This window comes from Orcinus orca, chromosome 7 (genome assembly GCF_937001465.1).
Source record: "Orcinus orca chromosome 7, mOrcOrc1.1, whole genome shotgun sequence".
In the NCBI taxonomy this organism is placed as follows: domain Eukaryota; kingdom Metazoa; phylum Chordata; class Mammalia; order Artiodactyla; family Delphinidae; genus Orcinus; species Orcinus orca.
The window spans coordinates 50902091-50920675 of NC_064565.1; the positions used below are offsets into that span (position 1 = coordinate 50902091).

Genomic DNA, 18585 nt, shown 5'->3' on the forward strand with positions numbered 1-18585 from the left:
TACCTATTAATAAGTGACCCCTGCCTGAGAGGCTTAATAGTTCAAAAAGCCAAATTATAGTAATATTTGAAAGTAAATTATCAGTGTTTTAAGTCACACTTAAATTCTAGTTAACAAAGAATAAGTGGATTTCAAGAGAATTTAAAGAATTTAAAGAAGAGGTATTTGTGTATACACTAGCAGTTTAGAGAAATTCAGTAATTGGAGAAGATGAAACTAAAGGTAAACTTGGAATAAAGTTGGGATTTAGGCAGGTAGAGGGAAGAGCTAGGCAGAGAGAAGAGTAAATATTCCCATCTAAGACAAATGAGAATAAGAGCAGTATTTTTGAGTCACTGAGTTATGGTTATAAAATATGGTCAAGGCTTCAAAGCTGGGTTGTCATTACTTGTATCACAGTAAAAGTAACAAGTGAGGTTGGAGAGAGGTTAGGGAAAAGAGAGATACATGTGAAATTAAGCAAGCATCGTTAACTGTTATAATTTAATTGCTAAATATGGACAGATTTCATATAAGTTGTGATTGAAAAGACTGTTTCATATTTAGTGAATAATGGAATGTAATTACCCTTGGTTAGCTGTTGTCACATTCTCAGCTGTACTGTCTACTTAACTAATATCATAATCTTTCTTATAATGGAGAAAAGGCTACAAAATAATTAAGTTGCTTGTTAGTGTTAATGGAAAACAAATACAATTCAAATTTATTGATCTCTTGTCATGCAGACCAATATCAGTATGCTTACACAATTGAATAGTGAGAAGCATAATATCATATTCACAGTATTCATAGTATATGAGGTAAAGGTATTTCTAACTAAACCTCTCATATAGAAATCTCTAAAAGTTGTTGCCAAAGAATTTTTTCTCTTTGGTTTGTTTTTTCAGATGCAGTAGAAGCTATAAATATGCTATGTACTTTTCACATAAATATTCGCCCTTTAGAAAACAACATTACATTTGGGCTTCCCTGGTGGCGCAGTGGTTGAGAGTCCGCCTGCCGATGCAGGGGACACGGGTTCGTGCCCCGGTCCGGGAAGATCCCACGTGCCGCGGAGCGGCTGGGCCCGTGAGCCATGGCTGCTGAGCCTGCGCGTCCAGAGCCCGTGCTCCGAAACGGGAGAGTCCACAACAGTGAGAGGCCTGTGTACCGCACAAACAAACAAACAAAAAAACAACAACATTACATTTAAAATTCTTCAGTCTGAGCTTAAATCATAAGAGTTGTCTATCTTGTCATAAATACACATATGCATATACATATATATCCCAATAGTTTTGGATAAAATTTAGAAATCACTGATATTTCAAACCCATGATTAGATTAAAATCTTTTTGTAGCTGTTCTTTCTTCATAAAGAATAACTATTTAGTTATAGAGTCTTAATCTGAGAATTAGTTTACATTTTCTTGACTGAATTCTCCCGTTTCTATCTGTAACTGATAAATAAGAATATTTGTATTTATATATATCTATATTGACCCTTCATGCTTACTTCATTAAGAAACCTATGTTGGTTTAGTTTAATTCATATTTCATGCAATATGTCTAGAATTATGTAAGTAATTGTTTGTGTTCTGTAATAACCATCTCTTTTAGCAGGTCAGGTTGTTTCTCCTCAGTCGGCTCCAGCCTGTGTTGAGAATAAGAATGATGTGAGCAGGGAAAACAGCACTGTTGACTTTAGCAAGGTAAGCTTTTCTCCCTCTCATTTAAGGAAGCGTCTGAGTTATTACTAGAAATTATCAACCATTTTAAGAGGTGTTGACACAATTTTTTTTGCATGCACATTTGTTTTGTTTCTTATCCAAAGCTTGATATTGTTACAGCTAATGTTAGCATTTAAGTTCACATGTAATGTTCTGCCTATTCACAAAACCAAACGTGTAAGTTTTATGCATAGTCTTCAGGTTTCAGCCACTTGGTGTGATGCATCTCTTCCAGTAAAAAAGATAACTGGACTTCACAGAGAATTTAACAGAAATTTATTGTTTAAAACTTTTGCTAGGTTTTTTTTTTTTCAAAATAATTTTTCCTCTATTTGTGGAAAAGCAAATCATGTAACTTAAGGCTTCACTGTCGTGATTCAGAGAAAGGCATTAGTATTAAGAAACATTAGAACATAGTAAGACTGAGCAGAGTTTTGAATAAAAACATAATAAAGACTGACTGTTGAGGGATCCATCTAATTGGAGACAATTCAGATGAAATCATTTATTTGAATGTATTCTAAGAAAATAATGCATGTGGAAATACTGTGCTTTTCTCAGCAAATTCCTGACATCCTATATGTGCTATTGCAGGCAGTGGCAAGCTAACACTTGATCAGGAAAGAAGAGTTTTAATATTGACCAAAAATAGAGTCAACACCTTTCTTTATCTGAGTGGCTGAAACAGTAATCACTCCCAGTAATTTGTTTTTCACAAGGTCCTTAGCACTCCCAAGGATTGTAACAGTGGGAGGAGGTGGGAATGGGAGGCAGTGTATAGGAAGTTGCCTGCATCAAGCTTCTGAAAAGGTTAATAGCGATCAGCTCCTTGCTGCTGTTTCAGAATCCCTCTGCCAGTGCCAAAACGGTCTAGGTCCAGTCCTGTGCATGCTCTCCCTCTGGTGCCTGGTGGAGTCTCTGTGGGAGCATGGTGTACCAGCTTAAGTCTGTTAATTATGCGTGCAGGGGCTGGGAGGCCAACAAAAGGGGCATGCTAGTCCATGTGGGATGAAACAAAGGCATGAAAAAGGACCTCCACACCAGCAAGAGAGAGAGGTGAGGGCACACTCGGGCTCTGTGTCTACAGTGGTTCAAAGCTCATCTCACTGTATGGAGGCATGTGATTCAAATATTAAGTCAGTTCAAATGTATTCCATTTCCTCTCCAAAAAATATCTTTTTAAAGCATTACATCTTCATTCATCTGCAAGTTGGAATAAAATTGTCGCAAACTGCCATACATTTATTTTCTGATGTTCTTCATTTGAAATAGGATCTTAAAAGCAATGACATAAGAAGTTTCTTACTTATTTGTGCAGGCATTAACAGTATAACAAGAGCACAGTGAACATTCTCAAAAACAGTGATAATAAATCCCATCCTTTCAAATAATTAGCTTTTACCTTTTTTTAAAGGATATAACCCTTTGACACTGAATTTTATATCTCAATATCATTTTGCTTTTAGTTGTCTGACCTAGTTTTGCAGCCTTCAAAAATGCTTCAGTACATTTGAAAGAAAATGAATATAGCCAATTGGAGACAGTAGTCTTATTTTCAGCGCTCCTAGAACAATTTGAACTATAGAAGAGTGAAAAATAGGGCTTCTTTTCTTTAATCCTTTTCTTCCTTATTGCATTTCAAATCACTGGACTGCTCCAGTTTTTAATGAGAAAGTTAAATTTCTACAGCCCTCTACTCAGTGCCAACCATCTATATTTCTTAGTGTCCTGTCCATAGCATGGCACATTGCAAAGAACATGCTTTTGAGAAGGAGCATGGGATCCTAACTCTAGCATTTATAAGCTATCTAATCTTGGAGGAGTTCTCTGACTCCATCTTTCTCATTTGTAAAATAAGAATAATATCTATTTATAATTTTGGGGGGAAGATTAAGTGAGAGAATATAGAGAGAGAGAGCCTGGCAGAGTGTTGGGCTTATAGCAGGTGTTCAATAAAATGTGGCTACTATTATTATTGTTGTTGTTGTTGATATCAGTGGGAACAGCAGTGTCAGAAGTAAACACTAGACCAGAATTTAATATGTTTTGGCCCCCACTGGATCTCCAGTGCCTTGAACAGTGTTTGGGATGTACATGTTGAGTGAATCCTATGAGGTTCAATATAATTTAAGCCTTCAGCTCTGGATTTTTGGGGGTTTTTGTTGAAAAACAAAGTAATACTTCTTACCTTATAACCTGGAAGGACAGAGTAGTAGGACTTGGAAAGAGCAAATGTAATGCATCATTATGGAAACAAATTTTAGTGCCAGATTTTGCAGGTACATGAGTTAAGGTTTTTGAGCCTAATGATTTCAGTTTGGTAGTAAATTTATCAAAGTGAATCTATCAGTTAGTCTACAGATTACTTTGTTTATTTAAATATTTTAAGTTTTACTATGTAGATTCCAAACCCCAGTAGAATTTTGAGATGTTAAGGGAAAAAAGTCCTTTTTCATTTCATGTGACTTGATCCTATGTTCTGTCTACATTCAAACTATATATTTTTAACCCTTCCAGTGGTTAGGCCCATCAAACTTATTCGTTTAAGGAATGTTTGAAAACATGATCTGAACTGTCAGGTTTTTTGATTCCTATAATGCTTTTGAAAAGCAGATGTGTTATGTTTTTAAACTGACAGGTAGAAGATGGCTATTTTATTATTTCCCAAATGTTGGCAATTCCTTTTATTTCAAATGACTTAAAGAAACTTCCACATTATTTTCTGTGTAGAAAGAACTCTCTTCTGCATCAATCTTTAGTATGTGAAATGTGAAGAGTTGCATTGTTAAATCCTAGCATTGTAGGAAACCTTAGAAATCTCATTTAGAAAGTGAGAAGCTGAATCCCAGGTTAAGAGAGCTGCTCAAGATCACTGGTTGGTTAGTGTCACAAGACCATTTCTCCCCAGGGAATTTCTATCACTTTTCTTGTACTTTCTATAATGAGCTTAAGACTTAAGCTTTCTCCCTAAAGACCCATCTGTATTTCTTTCACATCTCACTGTGTAGCTTGTCCAAACACTTGCAGTTCCACCATGATCTTCTGTCTAAACTTGTTCCCTAGAGATATAATTGTTTCTCATCCACAACTTAAGTATCAAATAACCAGAATAAAGCATCTTTTCCTTCTAGCATAAAGGTCTGGAGACCCCAGAAGCATGAGTATAAATCCAGATCCATAAGAGTATAGCTTGATTTCTTCAAGATTCTGTTCAGAGGACCAGAAAAATTTCCTTATGTTTATTCTGTATTTGAGTCCACCTGAAGACTGTCTTAAGGCCGTAGGTCAACCTAATTCCTCAGAGCTGTTTTTGATATTAGTAGTTTTATAGAAGGTTAAACTGTGGTCCTTAAATGTGATCTTTTGTTATATTAAAAGTTAGGTTGCCAAATAAGGTTCTTTATGAATCGTATGTTAACACAAATACAAATATACAGGGCTATCCCAGGAATAATATAATATATAATTGTATAATATAATAATATAATTAGATAATATGTTATATAATCTATTACCCCCAAATATATGACTACTCCAAGAATAATATAATGTAATGAGTATAATATAATGACTACTCTAGATATATATTATTTAACTATAATTTATTACATTTTAAATCAAGGTAAATTTGCTAATCCTGAAATTAAATTCAGTATATTTAATGCATTTTTTCAGTAACAGATATCAATCAATGATATATTAGGTATTGTATAATGCAAAAAATAATATGTAAGGACCATGTATTTTCTTTTATAAAATTAAGCTATTTTAGCATACTGGTACTCCTTGATTTAATTAAATTGAATCTTAAAGCAGTCATGTGTATAATTGCCACCTGCCTGAGGTACAGACGCTAATAGTTAAGGCTATGGCATTTGTCAAGAAATAAATGAATTCACAGAAAGTTTTCCAGGTTGAACTTAAACTTCTCATTAGAGTTATGACAAGTGTTACCAATATGACTCACACTGATTATCAATTATATATTTTCTTAATAAGCTATTTTCTCATTTTAAATTTTGTTCCAGTGTATTAACATTGTATAATTGTTATTTCTATTGGGGGGGAAAACTTAATAGTTTACTTTTTTAGGCTCTGAGAGACTTATCTCCATAAGTCTTTATTATGTTTTTCTCACAGGGCTAATAGTGTATAGGTATTACGAGCTTACAAATTTGTATTTGGAAGCAAATTTTTAGGTTAAAAACTTTGGAATTTATAATCTTTTTCTTTAAATAGAACATTGCTTCTATTTGATATTTTTAGTGAAGTACTGTGGATTATATTTAATCCTTTTGATAAAATGTATACTTCATATCATGTTTTGTGGCTCCCTTATCTTACAGAAAATTAAGTAGTTATAAACCTTCTAAATAGCTGTGCTGTGGTCTTGATTTCAGAAAACAACAAATTTAATGTAGTCACTAAAGTCTGGCTATGGACATCCTAAGGTATTCCTCCTAAAAGTTTTAATTTTTCTTTCATTTTAAACTGCTGGGAAAAAATATTCTCAAATCATTAAATTTGCAGAAGAAATATCTGACCCAAAAAAAGGTCTTGTTGGCCTCATGGTATTTGCCAGAGCTCTTCTCTCTCTCCCTCTCTCCTCTTCTTCCTCCTGTTAATTTTCCTCTCCCTTCCCCTCCACTTCCTCCTCGTCCCCTCAGCCCCCTCTCTCTCCTTCTTTCTCCTTCTCCTTCGTTTCCTTCTCTCTGTCTCTGTCTCTCCTCTTCCCACTTTGATCTTTGGTCCCCATTTCATTAACATGAGAGCATAAAAACAATTATTACAGCAGTTAAGCTATTATTCTCCCTGCAAACAGGTTTCCATTAAAAGCAACTCAAATGAATTAGAAACAAGAAATAGGCCTTGTAAAATTGACTTTAAAATCACTGCTTGGTTTTCACTGAGGCTCTCTGTATGAAAATTGATATTTATGCTTAAGAATATTTTACATTCATTTTCAGACTTCACCCTTTACTCCAAGCATTTCTTTTTTGTTAATGATACTTTTGTTTTGTGTGCATTCATTTCAGTCACAGACATTTCATATCAGAAATTCAACAATGGCTCTTCAGCAGCTCCAAATGTTAATATTTTTATTCTTGTTTCCTTTGCTCTGCCATATCTAAATTCTCTGATGAGAAATTAAAATTGAAGATTGATCAAACCAAGTAGAGAATGTGAAGGATATAGAACAATGAAGATAAAGTTGAAGACTAAAGTCATAATTTATACTATAAGGAGAATCATGATTATATTTCTTTTGAAATAGGCATATTTTGAATATTAATTCATTGAATGTATTGTACACAAAATTAAGATAATGTACTATGCAAATATTTAAATCTATTGACAAATGCTAAATTAAAATTAAAGTATATTCATTTAATTGAACACATACTCCTTTCTCCCTGAAAATTTCAAAATTACTGATGCTGAAAAAGAATCTTTTAAAAATATTGAATAGAGAAACTAGAGTATTCAACGTATTAATGACAAATTAGAAAAATACGAGGTAAAAGAAAAAAGTTTTTTTTTTAAAGGGCAAGTAAGATGTTTAACTATTTTTAAATTTATTTAAACTATATTTATATAAGCAATATTTATTTAAACTATATTTATTGATGGGTTACCATGTGTGAAATACTGTGCTAGGATATGATTTAACAAATTTTTCCAATTTTGATTTACCTTTTTTACTTTGTGATGATCTCAGGTTGATCTGCATTTTATGAAGAAGATTCCTCCAGGTGCTGAAGCTTCAAACATCTTAGTTGGGGAATTGGAGTTTTTGGATCGAACTGTAGTTGCGTTTGTCAGGTTGTCTCCAGCTGTACTGCTTCAAGGACTGGCTGAAGTCCCAATCCCAACCAGGTACAAAGTATAAGAGCATCTTTTGCACTTTTCTTAAGCCATTTATTTGTGGGAAAAAAGGTGTAAATATAGTTTCCTCTGAGAGTTTTTTCTAGAAACTAAAGTGTAATCGACAAAACTATTGTTTCTTCTTGTTTGTGGAGGAGGGCAAAAAGTGCTTTAAAAATTATTCAGTCCTTTCCTCCTTCCTCTCAAATTTCTATGTTTTCTTTTAGGCATGCTCCTCATCTCTGACTACCCTGGTCTATATCACCATATAAATCCTTTCTTACAATTTTGGTGAAAAGTGATAAAGTATTAGGCTTTTCTCAAAGATTGCATTAGACTGTGGGATCCTGTATATGAGTGTGATCGTACTTAAAAAGATCAAAGTTTTCAAGGCCTGCCTTATGCTTGACTGAGTAGGCCCTCAGAGTACATGTAAGTGCCGTCATTAGGATACTACCTGCTGTATCTAATGTACTATAAGATTCAATCTTAGGCACAGTATACTTCACATACATAGAGTCTTAAGAATCATTGGTAGTAGCATCATGGTACTGTGGTTGAATCTGAATCAAAAGTACAAATTTAATTTGATTACCTGAACTTGTTTTTCATTCAGCTGTACATAAAAACTAACAACTTTACCACAATACACTGAATTTTGTTGTTTATTATTTATCTCTATGTTATAGAGATAAGACTGTCCATGGGCAAATTGAAAAAAGAATATTGTCTACAGAACATTATGTTCCTAGCAATTCCTCCAGGGGACCTTGTTTTCTTTCCTTCTCCCTCCATCAAATGCGATTCCTGTATATAGACAGCCTTTTACTCTGATCCTGTTCCTATAGCAAAACATATCTATGTAGGGCCCCATTTCCTACGTGACTGCTGCCCTTTGTTTGATGCTATAATTATTTCAGATGCTGTGAATATGCCTCCTCGTCCAAACACTGAATGCCTTAGCCAAGTTAAATTGATGAAAAGTTCAGGTGCTGTGGCAACTGGGTTTGTAGAATGTTTCTTCTATGGACCTTTGGCCTTAAAACATAGCAGTTTACATCACTCTGTGTTTTGATTGTGGTTAAGATATTCCAAAAATATGGAATAGTTTCGTCAGGAGTGGCCTCATTTTATTAGAGCTCAGCTGACTGGAAGGGGATTCAGTGTTTGAGTGCCTCTTCCTGAATCTGTGGAAGAACAGATTTGAGGCAGGTAGCTAGTTACCAATTCAGGTTATAGAGAGAAGTGTCTGTTCATCCTGTTGGAGGGCTACTGAGACTTCTGATACATACCAACTTTTATTAAAAAAGGGGAAGGATGAACTGGGCACATTAAGGTGGCCTCTGACTGTATGATCAAGGCTGCATTTTTCTATTTACACCCTGTAATCTATTCAGAGTTTCTGGGAATTTGGGATTCAGATTTAAGATGTGAAACTTACTAACCATAGAGCTATTACTTTAGTAGATTAAAATTCTTTTTCATCTTCCAAGCAGTGCATTCTTGTTCTACCACTTAGGAAGGTATCCGATGAACTCTGAGTAAATGATGGATATTTATGACAATGATAGCTCTTGTGTTTCAAAGGAAAGAAAAGGAAAATTCCCAGGAGTAGAGAAAAGCCATAAGGGGTTATATACCCTCACTTTGAAAACTGTAAAGGTTTAGGTGACCTCATTTCATACTGACATAGCAAAATGTGTCTACAGAACAATGGAGGAAAAATTAGGGGCACAGTAGAGTCACTGTATGAGGAGAGATTTAAAAGACTAGACTAGTTTGGAAAGGTGAAAAATAGAAGAAGATTAGTTAGACAAATAAAATAAAGCCATTCAAGGTTCCTAATTATCCTTTCTTAGGAGGACAAAAGGGCACACCGTGTATATAACAGTAGCACCTAGTAAAAATGTCAGAAAATAATTTTAGGACTTTATAAATAGCCCATGGAATAGAAACCTGAAAAGTAGCAGGATGTACATAGGTTAGGAAGTTTCTTGAATGTACTATACTTGATAAAGCATCTGCCACCACACTAAATTATTCCTGTTTTAAATGTATAGTAGACATTTCTGTATAGCAGAAGTTGACTTGGATTCAGTAACATCTGACACAAAAAGTTAATGTCACATCCTCTAAGACTGTGTAATATATGCATCATGTAAAAACATGTACAATCTCTAAAGTTTATAACTAAATGAAAGGTAGAATTGTAGTACCTAAAAAGCCATTAGTCTTCACGTTTAAGAGCAAGAACCATTTAACAAATGAATACTGTAGAGTTATATTACAGAATATAGGTCATCTTAAAATTCTCACAATTTCCCTGTAGCATTGACCTTTTCAGAGATAAGACAATTACTGGTCCTCCAAAGTTAAAACACATGTTGATTTCTTCAAAAGCTCCAGTTGTGATGATGTATTTGCTAGACTTTCAACCTAATTGAGATGGAATGTCACAGTTCAGCTGCTACTTTTATTCCTGCAGCATTGGAATTAATAGTTTTTTTTTTTTATCCTAACTGATCTTTGATTCCTGGCAATCATTTTTTCTATTTAATGTAAATTTACGTACACCTACTGTTTTTTTGACCCTATGTTCTTTCATTGTTTATACTACTGTATTACCTTTTCCCCCTTCTACCTAATTCTACAATTTACATATCAGTGAGTTCTCTTTCTTACAATTCAGAAAGGTTTAATCAGATTTTATTTTTCTCAACTTTCTCCTCTAAGGATTATAGAATCCTAAAAATTCACACTAACAACTGTGTGGGCACGATAGGTAACTAAATGAAGGAAACAGAGCAAAATAACCACGATTCCAATTGCTCAAGGATCTCAAGCATGAGTCATTTTGAAACATCATAAAATATTTGAAAATCTGTAATAATAACCTGTGGAAAAATATGGAACTATTTTACATCGAAATCCCTATCTTCAGTAATTCCTTTGAGATGAGTGATTCTGTACTACTAAAATTATTTTTTATTTCTACCTTGAAACATTTGTGTCTTTTTCTTCTTAATTACAGATTTTTGTTCATTCTTCTGGGACCCCTGGGAAAGGGGCAACAGTACCATGAGATTGGCAGATCAATTGCAACCCTAATGACAGATGAGGTATTTATTCAAGTTCATTGGGAACATTTCCCTTTACTAGGTACACCTAACTTTTGGAGTTCTGTATTCATGACAGTTTGCTGTGAATCAGATTTCTCTGTATTGAATTCCCCTTCTTTTAAATGCTTGTACTATAAAATTTCCTTTGGAAAACTTTGTTGAAAAGGGGTAATAAATTCACACACATGAACATTTTGAAACCTCATACTCTAAAGAAAATTTGTTATTTAGTGACATTTAGAATGTATTTATTAATATTCCCCTTGTAGCATATGTGTTGCCAAAGTGATCACCATTGTAAATATCACTGCGGGTCTTGTTTGGGGCAACATAATTTTAAGGTCTCAAAAAAAACCAAATACAATGTCGGTTTATCTGAATAGTATACATGACACCAAAAGCCATGCAACGTCTATCAACTCTCTTTATAATTGCCTAAATGTAGATGTTTTTAACCTGGGAGTCTTTTAACCATTAGAGGAGCTGAAGATTTCAAGAGGCCTGTGATCGCTGATACAGCCCACAAATTTTTCTATGTACAAAAATTTGTGTGTAGTTTTCTTGGACTGGAAAAAGCTTTCATCAGCTTCTCAAAGAGATATATGTCTCAGAAATGTAAGATCATAAAAATAAACATAAAAAGTAGTATCATATAACTGGTTTCTTGGATTCTACAACATGTTATGAAAATCTGTTTTTATTATTTTATTGTTTTTATTGTAAAAGAAGAGCATATGCAAAAATCACAGACGGGACATAAATTCAAAAGTCAGTAGTAAATAACAAAGAGATTATACATTTCTAGAATATCATCCAAATAATTTAATAATGTATTTATTGAAATACATGGCTTCTGATACTTGAAATCTTTGAAAAGAGCTAATTAGTATTACATATAACTTTTCCTAGTTTTATGAAATCTGAAAATTTGAACTTGTGTTTGGGGTTCAATATTAATTCTTCTATTATATCTGTTCAAATTATGTTTACTGTTTTATATGAATTAGTTATTGATATTTACACATAGGAAACCAAAAGCTAGAAGAAAAACATTTTTTTCATCTGTTTCAGAAAGAACCAACTTAATAAGTGTATCAGTTTCCTATGCATAAAAAATTACCACAAACTGGGTAATTAAAACAAAAGTAATTTATTTTTTCATACTTTGGGAGGCCAGAAGTCTGAAGTCAAAATGTCAGCAGGGCTACATTCTCTCTGGAGCCTCTAGGGGAAAGTCTTCCCTGTCTCTCCAGCTTCTGGTGGCTCCTGTCATTCCATGGCTTGTAGCAGCAAAATTCCAGTCTCTGCCTTTGTCTTCACATGGCCTTCTCCCCTGTGTTTCTGTGTGTCTTCTCCTTTTCTGTCTCTTTATGTTTCTTATAAGGACACATGTCATTAGATGTAGGGCCCACCCTAATCCAGGATGATCTCATCTTGAGATCCTTAATTACATCTGCGAAGACCCTTATTCCAAATAAGATCACTTTCTGAAGTTCAGGTGGACACATATTTTGAGAAGACACTACTTAGCCTACTATAAAGAGTAACATATTCTGTTGAGGAAATCTGGGAGAAGACAGGAGAGTGACAAAAGGGCTTCATGAGTTCCACAAACCTGTTCTAGTAGAACTCTCTATGAGAAGGCACTGACAGTATCTTTACTTTTAGTGTTTCCATATTGATTAATATTTTGCAATTTTTACAGTATTGAAAAATAAATGACACTGTGTCATAATTTAACTACTGTCACTTTCATGCACATATGTTTCATGGTATATTATGTTTCCACATCTAAGACATTAAGATATTACATTGAGATATCTCTGGGGCATGGGACATCTTATGTGGTGAGAGGAGCATATTGTGCATAAATACTCAAGTTATCTCTCTTCCTAACACTTCCTTTCCCCAATTAGGAGTCAAGATTTTCTGGAAAGAAAAGAGTCAATTCCAAAGTTATTGACTAATCAAGTAGACATAGAACAACAGAGAAACATGCATGGTTTTAAAATTTTAGATTTAGAATGAGAGCAGAGAAAGGACTTCCATCTATTTCCTTGGTAAATGAGAACTACCTAATTTGAGAACAAGCATCAGCTCTTGAATGAAGGTTCAAACATGAATCCTTTAGACTTGAAAGTTTAGAGCTTAGCTTTGGGGCAATTTGTTTAACTCTCTGTGAGCAGTGGGATAGAGAAGCAGAAACTCAGCCAGAAAGTTACTCCAAAAATGAGAGCTGTTAATTATAATAGGACATTTAAATTAAATTATGATAGTACATTCATTGAATATTAAAAAAAATGTTTAAATACTCTTAAAAGAGAAAAAAAGTTTTTATTGTTCAAAGCCCAGGTGGAGAAATTGTTCTGCTTATATAACTGCTTTGAAATACATTGAACAATTATACTCATTAAGAATAAAATTCAATATGTTGATTCTGGGCTTCCCTGGTGGCACAGTGGTTGAGAGTCCGCCTGCTGATGCAGGGGACATGGGTTCGTGCCCCGGTCTGGGAAGATCCCACATGCCGTGGAGCGGCTGGGCCCGTGAGCCATGGCCGCTGAGCCTGCGCGTCCGGAGCCTGTGCTCCGCAACGGGAGAGGCCACAACAGTGAGAGGCCCGCGTACAGCAAAAAAAAAAAAAAAAAAAAAGTTGATTCTTACAGTTTACTTTAGTTAAGAAAATGGTGAATTGTATTGCCCTATTAAGCTGTAAATTCCATGAGAGCAGTTACCACTTAATATTCATTTTTGTTCCCTGATTTTGTCAGGTGCTCAAATAAATATTTGTTGACTAAGCTCTGTTTGTTCTTTTCCTGTCTGTACCAGGAACTTCTTGTAGGTAGACTGTCTTTTCCTTTTGTATCTTCAAACTTAAGGTAGTGTCTGGCCCTCAGTCAGGGTTCAGTAAATTTTTGTTTAAACGAATTAATGACTGAATGTTCTAGTCATCCTAGCAACACCTTATCTTGAGTCAGTGTAATCTGTTTTCTTCCTTCCTGTTGAGCATTACTAGAAAGAAATCATATGATTTTGTTTATTGGTGCTACTACCAATTTATTAATCCTTTTATATAGTCTTAAAAATTATTAAGCATTCCAAAGAGCTTTTGTTTCTATAGATAAGTATGCTGATAGTTATCATAAGAGAACTGAAAACTGAGAATTTTAGAATGTATATTTGTGAACTTATTTTAAAATAATCGTAAAGTCATTGTATATTGACATAAATAACATAGTTTTATAAAAACAAAGTCCAAAGCACAATCAAGGGATTCTTTTTCTTTTTCTAGTTTTGGATTTTTTGCACCAACAAGTTTCTCTATCACCTAGCTCTTAAGTCAACACTGACTTGTTCTGTTCAATTAGCAAACATGCCCAACATACAGTAGCTACTTAAGAAATACATATGAAATAAAAGTCCAGGTTTTTCCCATCCTTAAAATGTCTTACTCCTTAACATAGCATGTACCACTGAAATGTTGAATGAATCTGAATCTCAACAGTTTTGAAAGACTGATCTCTACTTGGTCCTGAATATCATAACTTCATTTATCTCAGTGTGTTACAGTATGATTTTTGTCACCACCGCTCTACTGAAACTGCTTTCTGTAAGGTCACCATTTACGAAATATACTATCCTGTGTTCAGTACTTACGTCACTTGATCTCTTACTGGCATTTGACATTATTGAACACCTCTTTTTTTTTTTTCTCTTGAAGAACAGCAAAAAATTATGTGCTTTGTTTTGACACTAAATCTTTGAGGTTTGTATTATTGCTTACCCTGAGGTAATAAATATATCCTTCTATATTCTGTCCAATGAGTTTAATACTTTAACTCTCATATTTAAGTTTTTAATACCTAGAATTGCTTTTTGTGTGGGATGTGGGTAAAGATCCAATTTCACTTTTATATAATTACTTGCTTATTATCATTTATTGATTAGTCCATCATTTATTCAATGGTTAGCATTAGTTTATGCCACGGTATAAATATTGTTAAAATTTCTAATACGTTCTATAAATTTTTATCTCTATTTTAAAGCAAGGGCTTTTTTCAGGAAGTTTGATTTACACATATTTAAACAATGTTTGCCAAACTTGAATCATTAATTCTAGTTTAATGAGCTTCCGTCTATCCTCCTTTCCCTTCTCTCTGTTTTTGTTTTTTTTTTTTACGGTACTCAGGCCTCTCACTGTTGTGGCCTCTCCCATTGCGGAGCACAGGCTCCGGACGCGCAGGCTCAGCAGCCATGGCTCACGGGCCCAGCTGCTCCGTGGCATGTGGGATCTTCCCGGACCGGGGCACGAACCCGTGTCCCCTGCATCGGCAGGCGGACTCTCAACCACTGCGCCACCAGGGAAGCCCCTCCTTTCCCTTCTCTTACTCTTGCCACCAGAAATTTCAACATTCACCTAGCATTCTAAGAAAAAATAAGTGTGTGCAATCATAGAATAAACTAAGCTATAATATTTTACACTAAAAACTTCTTTAGTTAGAGCTTCTTATTCAAATTGTTATAATCACATGTGAGATAACTGGGAGATGAAAACAAAGAACACATTAAGATTTTATAATTGTTTTTTATCTATAAATGATTATTTTCCTTCTTTAGGTATTTCATGATGTTGCTTACAAAGCTAAAGATCGTAACGACTTGGTATCAGGAATTGATGAATTTCTGGATCAGGTTACTGTTCTCCCTCCTGGAGAATGGGATCCAAGCATTCGAATAGAGCCTCCCAAAAATGTTCCTTCTCAGGTATGTATATACGAAAATACTCTTAAGACTACCATCATTTTGTTGTGTTTTTAATATATGTACTAAAATAGTATAACCAATCCAAAGATTCAAATGATTTAAATGATAACTCCTGTGATACTGTGATTTATAATATGAAACATGTATCTGGTCTTTGTCCCTATTTCTGGCAGAGAGCTCCTGAAATGCTTGGAATTTTCTAAGTGATGAAAGCAACAAAGATGTCTTTTGTTATGTTAATGAGGTCACTCCCTGGAGGTTACCTCCAGGAAGGTGAGAGGGGCTAGAGTTTGAGTTCAATCACCAATGGCCATTGGTTTAATCGATCATGTCTGTGTAATGAATCCTCCACAAAACCCCAAAGGGACAGGGTTCAGGGGGCTTCGGGGTTGGTGAACACATAGAGATTGGGAAGATTGGTGTGCCTGGAGAGGGTATGGAAGTTCCTTGACCTTTCCCCATGCCTTGTCCTATGCCTCTCTTCCTTCTGGCTGTTCCTGAGTTATATCCTTTTATAATAAAACTGGTGATCAAGTAAATAAAATGTTTCTCTGACTTCTATGAGCCACTCTAGCAAATTAGTTGAACCTGAGAAGGGGTTCATGGGAACCCTCAGATTTATAGCCAGTTGATCAGCAACAACCTGAAATGGGGTCTGATTGGTGGGCAGTCTTGCAGGACTGAGCCCTCGACCTGTGGAATCTGATGCTATCTCTGGGTAAATAGTGTCAGAAATGAGTTAAATTTCCCACCACATTTGAATTGGTACCAGAACCAAATAAATCTCTAAAAAGGCAGGGATATGAAGTTGTAAGATCTTCCTTCTTCCTATTCAACACAGATTTGGTATATTGATGATATTCTACTAAATGACAGTCTCATATGCCTAGAAAGATTTTAGACCCACCTTAACACATACTACACTGGAGGAAAATTGAAATTTTAATAAAAATAGAAAATATGCTTGAGAAAAAGCTCATTACCGTCTTTCCATATTCTGATACATCACTTTGAAATTGGCGAGTGTTAGGAAAATTCAAAGGCATGGTTTAGTCATATTGCATGGAAAACTCCCTGTTTCTGCTAATCACATTTATGATTTGAAGAATTTTTTTAAATAATTCTTTTGTTTCTATTACTTTTGTGTGGGCATATGGTGTGAAAATTGTAAAAATTCTCCCTATAAAAATCAAATGTGCATTTTACTTGTTATACAATGCAGAAAGACAGAAATAAAGACCATTGCTGTTGTTTGGGGTGAGATTCTTACTGCAGGCATGTCTTTGTTGAGAGTGGTGGCCAAATGTCTTAAGCCCACTCATATTGCCATCTCTATTCCTGTTGAATCTGCCTCCTCCAACTCTCTCTGCTGTCATCTACCCAAGCCTTGCCTTTGGCTGTTGTCCCTGTGGAGTTCAGCCGCCTTAGTAGTTGACTGTGCTGCCTTAGTTGAAGTAACAGATGGCCTAATTGACCCAGCTCTAGACATAGAAGCTTTTCTGGTTAGCCAGAGGTGGATAAATGAGCAGGTGTACTACTTAACCATTTCAGTTGATCTACTACTAAAATAAAGTAAGTTGCTTAAAGAGTAATTTTAAGGGTTTAGATGGTCTTATTTTTGTACTTGCATACACCTTTGCACTTACAGTATTAGCAAAGGCAGTATAATGCTTCTTGAAGTAATAAGAAAGAATCTCTTTAATTGATGTTATTTGGAAAAATTTAGTGAAAATACTAATATGTTGAATATGAGACCTTAAAAGTCACTTGTTAACACCAATTTGCTTTTCAAACATTAAAACTAAAGTCAAGCATTTTTTTAAAAATTTATTTATTTTATTTTTGGCTGCGTTGGGTCTTCATTGCTGCGTACGGGCTTTCTCTAGTTGCGGCAAGCAGGGGCTACTCTTCCTTGCGGTGCATGTGCTTCTCATTGCGGTGGCTTCTCTTGTTGCAGAGCATGGGCTCTAGACACGCGGACTTCGGTAGTTGTGGCACATGGGCTCAGTAGTTGTGGCTCGCAGGCTCAGTAGTTGTGGCACACGGGCTTAGTCGCTCCGCGGCATGTGGGATCTTCCCGGACCAGGGCTTGAACCCCTGTCCCCTGCATTGGCAGGCGGATTCTTTACCACTGCACCACTACGGAAGCCCTAAAGTCAAGCATTTTTGAAAGCACCTTCCCTTTGAGAAATGATGTTTCTGAGGCAAGTGGAGGCATGGGAGCTTTGTATTTTCAAAATTAATTTTATGAGACTTTAAAACCAGGATTAATTGTTGGATTCTGGGTATTGAGAGGCAGTAGTAGAAAGAACATTGAATTAAGAATCAAGGCACCTGGGTTCTGCTATTATCTATTTGTATGATCTTAAACAGATGCCATAACCTTTCTGTACTGGTGTTCTATATCAGTGTGTCCAACAGAACTTTCTGCAATGATAGAAATGTTCTATATCTATGCTATCTAATAAGCCAAGCCACTCCTGAGCACTAGAAATTTGGCTACTGCAACTGAGGAACTGAATTTTTAATTTTAATTAACTTAAATTTAAATAGCCATGTGTAGTTAGTTACTATAATGCTAGACAACACAATTTTATATAATGAGTTTGAATTAGATACACTCTGTGTTTCTTTACATTAGTATTTTTTAAATGTATGTTGGAATTGAATAATAGATACTATGAAACTATGTTTTCTTTGATTAAAATGAATTGAAATAAATTAAGCACTCTGACTTCTATTCATTCAAATAATATTTTCCTCCATGGGATAACCTCCATGGTTTTTATTCTTCCAGAATGTGCAAATCACAGTATTTTTAAATACTTTTTACTTGCAGTTAAGAGAAGAATAAACAGTCACCTCAAGGGATACCCTTGAAAATACTGTTAGAACATTGTGTCAGTCATTATAATCACTCCCTTGTGTATACCCTCAACTTCCTTGCTTTTCTCTCATGCCATTTACTTGCTTGTCGAAACCACAACACTGTGTGAGTTCATTTCTTTGGTCTATACCTCCATTGATGCAGCTGAGAGTGGCTGAAGGAAAACATACAACTACATTGACTAATCTCATATAATTCATGACCACATACCTCAGGTAGGCCCTTTGTATCACAAGTTCAT

General features: G+C 35.0%; 1 protein-coding gene across 8 annotated transcripts in view; it reads left to right on the forward strand.

Moving 5' to 3' along the window:
• SLC4A10 (solute carrier family 4 member 10) overlaps positions 1-18585 on the forward strand; it is a 312534-nt gene that overhangs the window by 193906 nt on the left and 100043 nt on the right. For 4 of the 8 annotated variants that reach the window (XM_033412564.2, XM_049712769.1, XM_033412566.2 and 1 more), the window contains exons 7-11: positions 1600-1691; positions 2676-2765; positions 7429-7586; positions 10606-10693; positions 15311-15457. In XM_033412564.2, the coding sequence (XP_033268455.1) occupies positions 1600-1691; positions 2676-2765; positions 7429-7586; positions 10606-10693; positions 15311-15457 (575 nt within the window). The remainder of the gene's footprint in view (positions 1-1599; positions 1692-2675; positions 2766-7428; positions 7587-10605; positions 10694-15310; positions 15458-18585) is intronic. The other 4 variants (XM_033412571.2, XM_033412569.2, XM_033412563.2 and 1 more) reach the window with 3 other exon arrangements.